Raw genomic sequence first — 12487 nt, forward strand, 5'->3', positions numbered from 1 at the left:
CTCGTCGTAGCCAAAGCGGCGCAGGATGGTCCACGTGGTCTCGTGGCGCCCCCTCTGGATGAAGAGGGTATTGAGGAAGAGGAAGCCTGGAGGCGAGAACAGGAAGTGGTTTAGAACATAACATAAGAACATAAGAGATGCCAATGTTGGGTCAGGCCAAAGGCTCTTCCAGTCCAACACTCTGTATCACACAGTGGCCAGAAATACCAGTGCCATCAGGAGGTCCAGCAGTGGGGCCAGGACACCAGAAGCCCTCCCACTGTTGACCCCCCCCCAAGCACCAAGAAGACAGAGCATCCCTTGCCCCAGACATAAGAATGTAAGAGAAGCCAATGTTGGATCTGGCCAGTGGCCCATCCAGTCCAACACTCCGTGTCACACAGTGGTCAAAAATACCAGGTGCCCTCAGGAGGTCCAACAGTGGGGCCAGGACATTAGAAGCCCTCCCACTGTTGCCCACCTTCCCCCAAGCACCAAGAATACAGAGCATCCCTTGCCCCAGACTGAGAGTTCCTATCTATACCTCGTGGCTAACAGCCACTGATGGACCTCTCCCTTTGCAATAACTGTCTGCATACGTGTGTCATTGACCACTACAAAGGAGTGGTCACACAGCATGCAATTAAGACTGCAGGGACCCGGATTCAAGTCCTCCCCCAGCTATGGAATCGACTGGGGGACCCTGGGCCGTTCTCTCTTCTCCTCAGCCTAACTGACTTCACAGGACTGCGGGAATGAGAGAGAGGACTATTTAACCCGCCCCGAGCTTCCTGGAAGGAAGGCATTAAAACCAAATCAATTTTGGTAACTCGCGGATGTGGTTGTAAAGCCATCGAGGAAATGAAGAGCTCTGGATGGCTCGAGTGGCATAATCACCCGCTTGTGTTAACTTTTAAACGCTCTCAACTAGAAACCGCTGGTCGTGGGAAGGGCGACGCTTGAGTCCAGAAGAAGAGAACTTGGATTCTTGAACGCTTATACCCTGGAAATGTCGTTGGATTTGAAGGTGCTACGGGATCTCTGGCTACAGAGCAACGTGGCGACCCATCGGAAACTGGTCTCAAGGCCTCTGCGCTTCCCGCCCCCCCCCCAACTAATCAATGTGCAGCAGTAAAATCACTCCTCCCATTCGCCCCCGTTCAAGAAGTACAACCGTCAAATGGGTCCCCCCGCTTTATCGAAACCGAACCAGACCGTTCCTGAGTTCCGACCGGCAGTTAAAAACTCTTGTTCAAGCAAAGGGGAAAACTTTCAGAATGGGGCACGCGGGCGGGCTCGAATCGGCAGCGACTCTGGCCTACGGGCCAAACCCCTCAGAGCGCTGTGGGTTCGAAGGATAGCCTTGTGTGACCCACGGAGGTTTGCTTTGCTGTCCCCCCCTTTCTGCCCATGAAAAACTGCAGAGTGAGAGCCACACAGCAACGTCTGCACGGAGCTCGGTTACCGTTGAGCGTCAGGCCGTTGTCCTGGACTCCGTCCGTCGTGTTCTTCCACACCACCATCTTCACGTCTTCTAGAGCCTGGGGGGCCAATGGATTCCCGAAGCAGGATTTCTACCTCCCAAGAGACACACGGGGCAAAATGAGAAACTGAGACTCTCTCTGGAGAAGGGGGTTGTCGCACCCCGACGACCTGCGTCCCCGAACGCTTCCGGTTTCTGAAACCGGCACTGTGCTGCCCCCAGCCAGCGTTTAACTGTGGTTAAGTAGAACTGCCATATATCTTTAAGAGCAGTGGTCCCTGGGAATTGAAGTCTTTAGTTAGACATCCCACAGCATCCCTGCAACGGGCTGATTGACAGTCATTTCCGGCACACAGAGGCGCGAGAGTTCGAGTTTACAGCTCTCTTCCCGTGGCCTCTTTAAACGGCAAGAAGGTGGAAACGCGCACTCCTTTCCACCATGAGCCAGTGAACTGAATTAGATTACAAAAGATGTGAAGGCACGGTGAATGCGTTCTTGAGCTCTTCTCCAACCACGAGGACTAGAAACCCCACTTTCAAAATCAGCGGGGACCTCAAAAGTCCGGACTCCCAAAGATCCTGAAATTACACAGAGGTTTCCAGGCCCCCCCCCCCCCCCCCCCCGCTAGCCCCCTTAACAGCATCGCCACGGGAGAACGTACCTGGAAATAATTCAGCTCCTCGTCACTTAGGATCTGGTTGTTATCCTGGTCGGACATATTGAAGATCCGAGTGAGGGCTCGTGCACACGCTGGCCTCAGCTGCGGGAGACCGAGGTCGGGAGGGAAGGAAAGGAGGTGGGGTGGTTTAGAAGAGGAGGCTGGGGAAAGTATCCCGCCCTTCAGAGATCCAGTCCGGTGTCGTGGTGAGGAGCGCGGATTCTAATCTGGGAGGACCGGGTTTGAGTCCCCACTCCTCCACATGCAGCTGATGGTGTGACCTTGGGTCAGTCACAAGTTCTCTCAGAGCTATTCTCTCAAGGGCAGTTCTCCCAGAGCTCTCTCGGCCCCACCGACCTCACAGGGTGTCTGTTGTGGGGAGGGGAAGGGAAAGGAGATTGGAAGCCGCTCTGAGACACGTTTGGGTAGTTAAGGGTGGGGTATAAATCCAATCTCTTCTCTCTTCTCTTCCAGAACGCGACCAACTACCAGCACAGAGGGTCCACTGGAGGAGGAGGAGGAGGAGAAGATTGGATTTATACCCTGCCCTTCACTTGGAGTCTCAGAGCGGCTTACAAACTCCTTTCCCTTCTCCTCCCCACAACAGACACCCTGTGAGGTGGGTGGGGCTGAGAGAACTCGGACACAAACTGCTCTTTTTCAAGGACAGCTGTGCCAGAGCTTGCGACTGACCCAAGGTCACATCAGCAGGTGCAAGTGGAGGAGTGGGGAATCAAACCCGGTTCTCCCAGATTAGAGTCCGCATACTTAACCACTACAGTTTGGTATAGTGGTTAAGTGGGCGGACTCTAATCTGGGAGAACCGGGTTTGATTCCCCGGTTGTAAGCCGCTCTGAGACTCCGAGTGAAGGGCGGGGTATAAATCCAATCTCTTCTTCTTCTACACCAAACCGGCTCTCAAAACTGGCACGGAAGCCATCAGGCCAGACAGCATGGCCAGATAAAGTGGGCCTCAGCATTAGACAAGACCACCGTGGCTTCAAATCCCTCTTGGGCCATAAATTCACGGGACGGCCTTGGAGACGGAAGTGAGTGGTGACCTCTGGCGACTCCTACTGGGGCACGGAGGACATTCAGAGAAGTGGCTTGATAGCCTGCCCCCGCCTCCCACTTCTAGTATTCCTTGGAGATCTCCCATCCAAGTGCTTGCCAGGGTCGGCCCTGCTTCGCTTCCGAGATCCGGCTTGCCTGGGCTATCCGGGTCAGGGCTTTAAAAGGGAGTCTGGAGCTGCCGCCATTGGAGAGGGCAAAAAGCCGAACTGGCCTGGTAACGCCCCGGGACCGCTACCCGAGCTGGGCAGCACAGAGCCCCCGCCTCATCGAACACAAAGCTCCCCGGGAGATAGTTTTCTGGAGGGCTGGACTTGGGGTTTCCCCCACGTACAGAGCTTCCTGGTTTGCGGGCCCGAGATGCGGCATCCCACCTGTTTGTCCTCCGGGTCGTAAAGCGGGGCTGTCGGGTGCAGGACCGCCTTCTGGGCGTAGTAGAAGAGCTCGGAGATGTTCTTCAGGTTCTTCGCGGAACACTGGGGCGGGGAGAAAGAGAAGACCAATCAGGTGAGGGGCGAGGAATTTCTGGCTGGGTCGCTAGAATGCTCTAGGACCGTGAAGGCAAAGGGGGAAGACACAGACTGACGAATGCAAGAAGCCATCCTAAAAGGGAACCGGTTTGGGGGGGGGAGAGGGACTGTAAGGCTCAGACGGTCCCCGGGTTCGAGCCACACCCCCTCCGGTCAAAGGGCTACAAGCATGGACGGCTTCAAAAGGGAATTAGATAAGCATACGGAGCAGAGGTCCATCAGTGGCTATTAGCCACAAGGTATAGATAGGGGCTCTGGGGCAAGTGATGCTCGTGTCTTCTTGGTGCTTGGGGGGGGGTCAACAGTGGGAGGGCTTCTAGTGTCCTGGCCCCACTGGTGGACCTCCTGATGGCACTGGTATTTCTGGCCACTGTGTGACACAGAGTGTTGGACGGGATGGGCCTTTGGCCTGATCCAACATTGGCGTCTCTTATGTTCTTAAGGGCTCAGGCCGCCAGGTCTTGTCAAAGGACCGCTCTCTGCCCGACACATCGCCGAGAGCCACGCCCAGTTAGAACACTGAGTTCGGCGGGGCAAAGTCTGAACTCGGCACGAAGAAGCTGTTGTTCCCGCTCGGTTTCCTTTTCTGGAGAGAGTGCTGGCTTGCTGAAGAACCACTGACTGTGCAATCCCTTTTAACGATGGCCTCTGCGAAGGAACCGTATTGCCTTTGGCTCCGTCCCTTTGAGTGCTAGCTGAGCTTGTGAACTTGGGCAGACCACGAGAGGGAGAGCGGGAAGGGTCGCATCAGTGCTTAGTTCTCGTGGCCCTTTCTTGCACGCCCAGGGAAATGCCGATCGCCACTCGGGGGTCAGGAAGCCATTGTTCTCCAGGCCAGTTTGGCCGGAGATCCTGGAGGTCTTTTGTCATCTTCGGCCATGGAACAGGGGTCACCTGGGGGTGGGGTGGGGGGAGGTATTTGTGAATTCCCTGCCTTGTGCAGGGGGTTGGACTAGATGACCCGGGAGGTCCCTTCCAACTCTATGTTTTGAGCTTGATTTTACTTATTGCAGGCCCTCTGAATATTTGCACTCCAGTCTAGTTTTTTAAAGTCATTGCGGGAAGCCTTCTTGCGAGCAAGCCACTGCAGTGGCTGGGTGTTTATTTCAATAAAATTTCATGATGTTGTTTTTAACTTGTTTTATGTATTGGCATTTGCCCTATCTGTGAGCCGCCCTGAGCCCGCTTGCGGGGAGGGTGGGCTGTAAATTAAAACAATAAATAAGTAATAAATATATAAATAGAACGCGGCATGACAAACGCCTCCCCCCATTTCTCCCTCCCGACGCGCCTCCCCCGACGGCTTCCCCACCTCCACGCAGGTCTCGATCTCCGAGAACTGGTTCATGATGGGCAAGATGGTTTCCATAGAGCTGCCCGTCTGCAGGTCCGACTTGTTGCCCACGAGGATGATGGGGATTCTAGGAAAGAGGGGAAGAAAGCGTTTGGAGGAGAAGGGGGGGGGGTTACGAACGTCCCACCGGCAAGCTGCTGCCCTGCGCCTCTGTCTGCGCCGACACAAAGCCAGGAAAGGTAGATTTGCACATTCTGTTAGATCAACCAGTCGGGGAAGACTTCCTGGCCTCGAGAGAATCCCAAAAGGGACTGAAGTAGGCTTTGACTATTCGACAAACCCTTCGGCTCATGAAATTGATGCAATCGTTTAGTTAGGAGCAACTCTTTGTTTCTTTCATCTGCAACTGAAAGGGAGTTTTAAACTGCGTTACCCACTGTTGGTTTCTGAACATGTCCTTTTTTGTAAACAATGCTCAAATCGTTATGAGCAATCTGTTGGATATGTGCTTATATATTCTATGACCACTGACCCATCTCTGTACTTTAAAATGAATGTAACATACAGTTTTGAGCATATATAGTTGAGAATCGTTGATGGTCTTCCCTTGGTAATGATACCTCTAAGCTATGGAGTCCTGTGAGCAAAAATCCGACTTTGTGAGCTACTGGCATCAAAGTTGTGAGCGAGCGATTTGGCTACTGCATGAATTAGTTTGCTCTGGAGCCATCCTTCCTGAGCGAAGGCAAAAATGGGTGCCCTGGAGGCTCAAAAACTGTGAGCTAGCTCGCACTAACTCAGCTTAGAGGGAACACTGTCGGTGGGTGTTATTGGTGGCTATAGGTAAAGATAAAGGTTCCCTTGCTCGAAAGCCAGTTGAATCCGACTCTAGGGTTGCGGTGCTCATCTCCGTTTCAAAGCCGAAGAGCCAGCGCTGTCCGAAGACGTCTCCGTGGTCACGTGGCCGGCATGACTAAACACCAAGGCACACGGAACGCTGTTACCTTCCCATCTAAGTGGTACCTATTTATCTACTTGCAATTTCTTGCTTTCAAACTGCTAGGTTGGCAGGAGCTGGAACGAGAGGCGGGAGCTCACTCCGTCACGCGGCACACGCGGGCCTCGAACTGCTGAACTACCGACCTTCCACAGCCTGCAGTTCAGCGTCTTAACCACTTGAGCCACCGCAGCTCCTATTGGTGGCTATACTTGTATGCTAAGGGTTCCCTATTGCCTTGGCACAGACTTGGAACAAGGCAGCGTTGTCAGCGTATCCATTAGGAAGAAGTGCCTCCTCTCTGAGAAGCCCTGCTAGGACCACCTCCTCGGCCCCTTGCGGGGGGGGGCCTTCGGCCCGCCTCCGAAACAGGAGAGCAGTGCAGAATTCTACACCTTCTCCAACTGAAAATAAAAGGGGTCTCCCCCGAAAGAGATGAAAAGGGCTGGAGAAGGAAGTGCAGGAGACCCCCGTGCCTGCCTTTGAGGCCCACCCGGTCTGACGTCACAGTACCTGGAGCCCTTTTCAGCACCGCCGTTCACCATGGGGATCCACTTTGTCCGAATCTGAAAGACAGAGCCGCCAAAAAAAAAAAAAAAAAAGAACCCATGCTGGAAGACGCTGTTTTTAGAGAGGACGGGGGAACCGTCTACTAGAAGGAAAGGAAACAGACAGAGAAGGGGAGCCCTGGCGGGAGCGAGCCCTCTAAAATCAAAAACCGGGGGCATCCAAAGGCTACACAGTCCACCCCCCCAAAAAAAGGCACACCAGGCTATCAATTAACACAGGTCACCAGCAAAGAAGAGAGATTGGATTTATACTCTGCCCTTCGGTACCCGAAGGTGTCTCAGAGTGGCTTACAATCTCCTTCCCCTTCCCCTCCCCACAACAGACACCCTGTGAGCAGTGTTCCCTCTAAGCTGAGTTAGTGTGAGCTAGCTCACAGTTTTTTAGCTTCCAACTCACAGACTTTTGTCTTAGCTCAGGAAGGACAGCTCCAGAGCAACCTAATTGATGCAGTAGCCAAATTGCTCGCTCATTACTTTAATGCCAGTAGCTCACAAAGTAGAATTTTTGCTCATCAGACTCCACAGCTTAGAGGGAACATTGCGCTGTGAGGTAGGCGGGGCTGAGAGAGCTCTCTTGAGACCCGCTCTTTCAAGAAGAAGAAGAAGTGAAGAGATTGGATATACATCCAGCCCTTCACTACCCAAAGGAGTCTCAGAGTGGCTTACAACCTCCTTCCCCTTCCCCTCCCCACAACAGACACCCTGTGAGGTAGGTGGGGCTGAGAGAGCTCTGAGAGAACTGCTCGTGAGAGAACTTGTGACTGACTCAAAGTCACACCAGCAGCTGGATGTGGAGGGGTGGGGGAATCAAACCTGGTTCTCCCAGATTAGAGTCTGCACTCCTAACCACTGCACCAAACAGAGCAGGTAGAAAAAGAAGAGATTGGATTTATACCCCGCCCTTTACTCGGAGTCTCAGAGCGGCTTACAACCTCCTTTCCCTTTCCCTCCCCACAACAGACACCCCGGGAGGTAGGTGGGACTGAGAGAACTCTTTCCAGAACTGCTCTTTCAAGGACAGCTCTGACAGAACTATGGCTTGCCCAAGGTTATCCAGCCAGGTGCAAGTGGAGAAGTGGGGAATCAAACCTGGTTCTCCCTGATTAGAATCCGCGCACTTCACCGCTACGCCAAAATGGCTCTCACAGGGGGCACCTGCAGCCAAGGGGCACCTGCAGCTCTGATGAAGGGCACCAGAATACATTTCAAGACAGCTCTGACAGAACTATGGCTTGCCCAAGGTCATCCAGCAGCTGCAAGTGGAGGCGTGGGGAATCAAACCCGGTTCTCCCAGATTAGAATCCGCGCACTTCACCACTACCCCAAAATGGCACTCACAAGGGGCACCTGCAGCCAAGGGGCACCTGCAGCTCTGATGAAGGGCGCCAGAATACACTTCACCCGCTGCCAGCACGGGAACAGCCTCTAGCACCTCCCCCCTGAGACTGCCCCTTGCCAGGGCACTTCACAAGAGAGACCCTTCTGGGAGCGTCTCCTGCCAAGGCCTTTCTGAAGGGCTGCTTCAGAGAGAAAGCGGAGGCAACCAGCCAGTCCGCCTGCCTGCGGACCCCCCCCTTCAGGGCGATCTGCCATCTGGCTCCGTTAGCGGCCGTTCCATCGGGTCCTTCTGGAACAGTTACATAAAGCCATCGCAGAGATCCTGCCTGCGTCGTCCCGTCCCCGTCCCCCCCGCCGGCTACTTTTTCGGGCCGCACGTGAGTCAGAGCGTGTGGGTCGCTTTATCCACAAGGCATCTCCCGGGAAAGGGTACAACAAAGTCAGCTCGCGAACACGCCAGACCGACGAGGGCCAGTCCCCCCCACCTTGTCGATGCTGGATTCTTCCGTCACGTCGTACACCATGCAGACCACGTTCGCCTGCGAGGGAGAGAGAGTCCCAGTGAGGAAAATGCTGCAATTCCAACCCGGGCTCCAAAGCCCTTGCTCCGTACGGCCGGTAATGGGTAATCAAAAAGAGGGGGACAAGCACCCCTCTCTTTTGTTTTAGAAATGTGCTGGAAAAACGTGCTGCCGAGAGGCCAACGCTGCACTAACCCCAGAAAACCAGGCTCCACTGTGTCCGGCTGAGCTAGTGTGAGCCAGCTCACAGTGTTTTAGCCTCCGGCTCACACATTTTTGCCTTCACTCAGGAAAGACGGCTCCGGAGCAAACTAAATTATGCAGGAGCCGAATCGCTCGCTCACAACTTTAATGCCGGCAGCTCACAAAGTAGGATTTTTGCTCACGAGACCCTACAGCCTAGAGTAGGGGTGTCGAACTCATTTGTTACGAGGGTCAGATCCGACATAAACCGAGACCTTGTTGGGCCGGGCCATGTGTGTCCTAAAAGGTAATGCCAGGGAGCAGAGATATAAACTTTATAAAGGACACAACCATAAAGGGTTGTTGTTCTTTTTACTTGACATAAAAACATGCTTAAAACAGTAGCACTCTTGAAATATTTTGTTTATTTAACAGTGTCGGATAACTGACACCTCTTGCTCTGAATTATTGCACCACAATGTCCTGTGCTGTTGCAATCTTGAGTATGCTGCTCAGGTGCGCATCTGTAAGCTGCAAACCCACGATGACTCAGCAGCAGCAGAACTGGAAGAAGAAGCAGAAGACAGCCAGTTCCACTGAGGGCTTGATAGAAACCCTTCGGGGGCCTAATTCGGCCCCTGGGCCGCATGTTTGACACCCTGGCTTATAGGGCGCTTAGATGGGGACCCCTGCTCTAGGGCGACAACGCTAGCTGAGGACCACTGATCATTCTGTTATGACAGCCAATTCATACACCTTTCCTGGATCGTACCGCTTCTGGCCGCTGGTGGTGAGCGTGAAGCTACAGGCACGAATACAAATTCCATGCCGTCGTGTCAGTGAGAGAAGTAGGCTTCAACCCTCGCACTCGCTGACATGCTGATTTTCCACCTGCGGGGAATTCCGACCATCGGCAGAAGCTTCTCCTAGACAGGGCTGTTGGTGGAGAACTGCATGGCTGAATATCCCCTCCCCTTGGGGGGGGACCCTCACACAGAAAACTAGCATGCCTGGGAGAAAGCACGATTCCAGCCTTTCACCTTGACCTGCTAGCTTTCAGACTGCGGTTGAGGAGGGCTGTGTGCTCGAAAGTTCTGCTGGAGGGAAGGGAGGGGGGAACCTCCCTGACTGTCCAGTAAAAGCTTGATGGGTTACCCAAAGTGATTCCTCGTCGCCAGGCAGCAATGCAGAGAGAGGGTATTTCTGTCCGAAAAGCCCTCCCTTTTCCCAGTAACCCCACCCCAAATGCCTCCCCCCCCCCAGCTAGCTGGCCGGGCGTGCCACCCCCTCCTCGACCCCACCGTCGTCACGTGGTGTGACCACAGAAGCCTTTTACGGGAAACCATATGGTGGGACCACCGCCCCCTTTGGAACCAAGTTCATCACTTAATCTCCAAAAAAAAAAAAAACCCACAAAAAAGGCATAAGGGATTTGGCACGGGTGCTCTAAGCCTCTGGTACGCGCACGGCCGTGGGAGCGCAGCTGACAGCACTTCACATGGTCTTCTCAAATATGGGGAACTTAAGGTGGGCTCAGGTAACCCGTCCCCCCTCTGATGGTGGCGGGGAAATGCTGTCAAGCAGCAGCTGACTTAGGTGAACCCGTAGGACGGGGTTCCGTAACGCTGTGCCCGCCGACACTCTTCCTAGCACCTGCCACGTGTTATTAGAAAGTGGGCATCAGCCAGGTGGGGCTACTGAGAGCCAGATTGCTATAGTGGTTAGGAGCAGTGATAAGGGATTTGGCACGGGTGCTCTAAGCCTCTGGTACGCGCACGGCCGTGAGGAGGGAGGCCCGCGGCTCAGCGGTTAAGAGCACATATGCTCTTCGTGCGCGGATCCCGAGTTAAATCCCCGTCATCTCTAGTTAAAAGGATCTGAATACGGCTGCTGTCAATCCAAGCTAATAAAACAGGAAGGGGCGGAACGACGGTCCTCCTTGCTGTTGAGACGGGATGCTCAGAACACCTTAGCCTGGATCGGGACCTTCGGAATGGGACACGGAGCCCCATCCGCTGAGTCACCAAGCCTCCTCCTCCCTCTTTTTTGGGGTCTGACGCTGGCACACATCCGTGGAACGCCGGGGGCCGTATTTCCGGCTTCTTCTCTGCATGCATGCCGAGAAAAGCACCCGGACAGAGAGGTGAGGTCACGCAGGCATGCAGAGGACTCCTTTTTAGCCAAGAGAGGGATCCTCCTCTTTTCCGTCACATGACTGCAGCATCTCAAGGGGAGGGACACAGGTGATGTCCGGGAAAGTCTAAGGGCCCCCACGGGGACTCACGGTTAGGTCAACTGAAAGCCCGTTTGCTTGGGCTGCCAATACTGCCTTCTCCCCACGCGCGTGGAGTCCTGTGAGCGAAAATGCTACTTTTGTGAGCTACTGGCATTTAGAGTCGTGAGCGAGCGATTTGGCTGCTGCATAAATTAGTCTGCTCTGGAGCCATCCTTCCTGAGCGAAGACAAAAATGTGCGAGCCGGAGGCTAAAAGACTGTCAGCTAGCTCACACTGACTCAGTTTTGAGGGAACACTGTTTCCTTTTGTAAACGAGACCGTTCCAAGGGAGGGAGAGTTAGGAGGCGTTTGGGATTCTCCGAGGCAGCCCGTGCGGCAGCTAACACCAGTGTGGGAGTCCCGCGAGCTGCGCCCTCGGTGGAAAGCACCGCCCCCACCCCGCGCTAGCGAGAAGACGGGCCGCAGGGAGACCGTTTTAAGCGGAGTCTCACGGGGCCTTTTAAAGAACTAACGGGATTTCAATTTAGCACACGTTTCTTTGGATTACAGACAGCTTCATCAGATGTTTCCGACAGGGCAAGCTTTCGCCTACGGAAACTCGGAACCAAATCGACGTACGTCTATTAAAAAGGGCCACGAGGCTCTGGTTCATTTTTGCTGTCTGGGAGACTGCTCTGAGAGAAGACCCAGAAAATGTGCATTTTAAAAAATCAAAACGCATCTGCAGCTTTAATTCGGGAACACCTGCACCCTAGGGACCAAAGCCTGCCCTAGATCACCGTTGGGGGGGGGGGAAATAACTACTTCTCAGGTTCTGCTCTAGAAGGCAAAGTCTCACATTCCTCTCGCTGCAGGGAAAGGGCGCATTTGGGGAGCCCTTCCTTCCCGGCCGCGGGAGCCCGCACTCTGTCTCCTGGCTAATTCCGGCCTTGTCCGTTCCCTGCCTACCCCGGCTTTCCCCCCTCTCGCCGGGGCCCGGGTTTAACCCTCTGGGACTCAATCGCATCCAGCTGCTTACGAGCCGGCCCGAGATTAAGCCGACTGTTAGCAAAACTGATCATGTTAATCCCCGGGACGGCCGATCGGGGATCTCGGCGGAGTTAATGAAAAGAGCAGAGTGTGTGTTCACAGCTGAGGTTTAGGAGGGCAATTGAGAACACGGGGTGTGGGGGGAGCAGCTAACACCCCCACCCCCCCACGCCGTTTTCGAGGCTCACCTTGGTAATCTCCTCCTGCAGCTCTTCTTCCGTCTGCTCCATTTCTGGAAAAAAGCAAAGGGGTGGTGGGGGGGAATGCCTTGCATTTTCTCTTCTCCACTCCCTGGCCACCCTTCTCAGTAAATGAGGGGGTCATTGAAAAGTCAACTGGGATGAATGAAAAGGGAGGGAGGGAGGGGGAGGAGAAGAAGAAGAAGAGGAGGAGGGAGGGAGGAGGAAGAGAAGGAAGGGAGGAGGAGGAGGAAGAGAAGGAAGGAGGAGAAGAAAGAAGAGGAGGAGGAGGAGGAGGAGGAGGGAGGGAGGAGGAAGAGAAGGAAGGAGGAGGAGGAGAAGAAGAAGAAAGAAGAGGAGGAAGGGGGGAGGAGGAGAGGAAGGAAGGAGGAGGAGGAAGAGAAGGAAGGAGGAGAAGA

At 54.2% G+C, this 12487-nt stretch overlaps 1 protein-coding gene across 1 annotated transcript in view; it reads right to left on the bottom strand.

Moving 5' to 3' along the window:
* Positions 1 to 12487, bottom strand: part of RHOT2 (ras homolog family member T2) — a 39147-nt gene that overhangs the window by 23603 nt on the left and 3057 nt on the right. Inside the window, exons 3-10 of the mRNA XM_015419415.1 lie at positions 12078 to 12121; positions 8406 to 8459; positions 6527 to 6579; positions 5035 to 5143; positions 3567 to 3668; positions 2125 to 2223; positions 1445 to 1553; positions 3 to 86 (exon numbers count right to left, since the gene is read on the bottom strand). Coding sequence (XP_015274901.1) covers positions 3 to 86; positions 1445 to 1553; positions 2125 to 2223; positions 3567 to 3668; positions 5035 to 5143; positions 6527 to 6579; positions 8406 to 8459; positions 12078 to 12121 — 654 coding nt within the window. The remainder of the gene's footprint in view (positions 1 to 2; positions 87 to 1444; positions 1554 to 2124; positions 2224 to 3566; positions 3669 to 5034; positions 5144 to 6526; positions 6580 to 8405; positions 8460 to 12077; positions 12122 to 12487) is intronic.

The sequence above is a fragment of the Gekko japonicus genome, unplaced genomic scaffold (genome assembly GCF_001447785.1).
Source record: "Gekko japonicus isolate JY-2015 unplaced genomic scaffold, Gekko_japonicus_V1.1 scaffold513, whole genome shotgun sequence".
Classification (NCBI taxonomy): Eukaryota; Metazoa; Chordata; class Lepidosauria; order Squamata; family Gekkonidae; genus Gekko; species Gekko japonicus.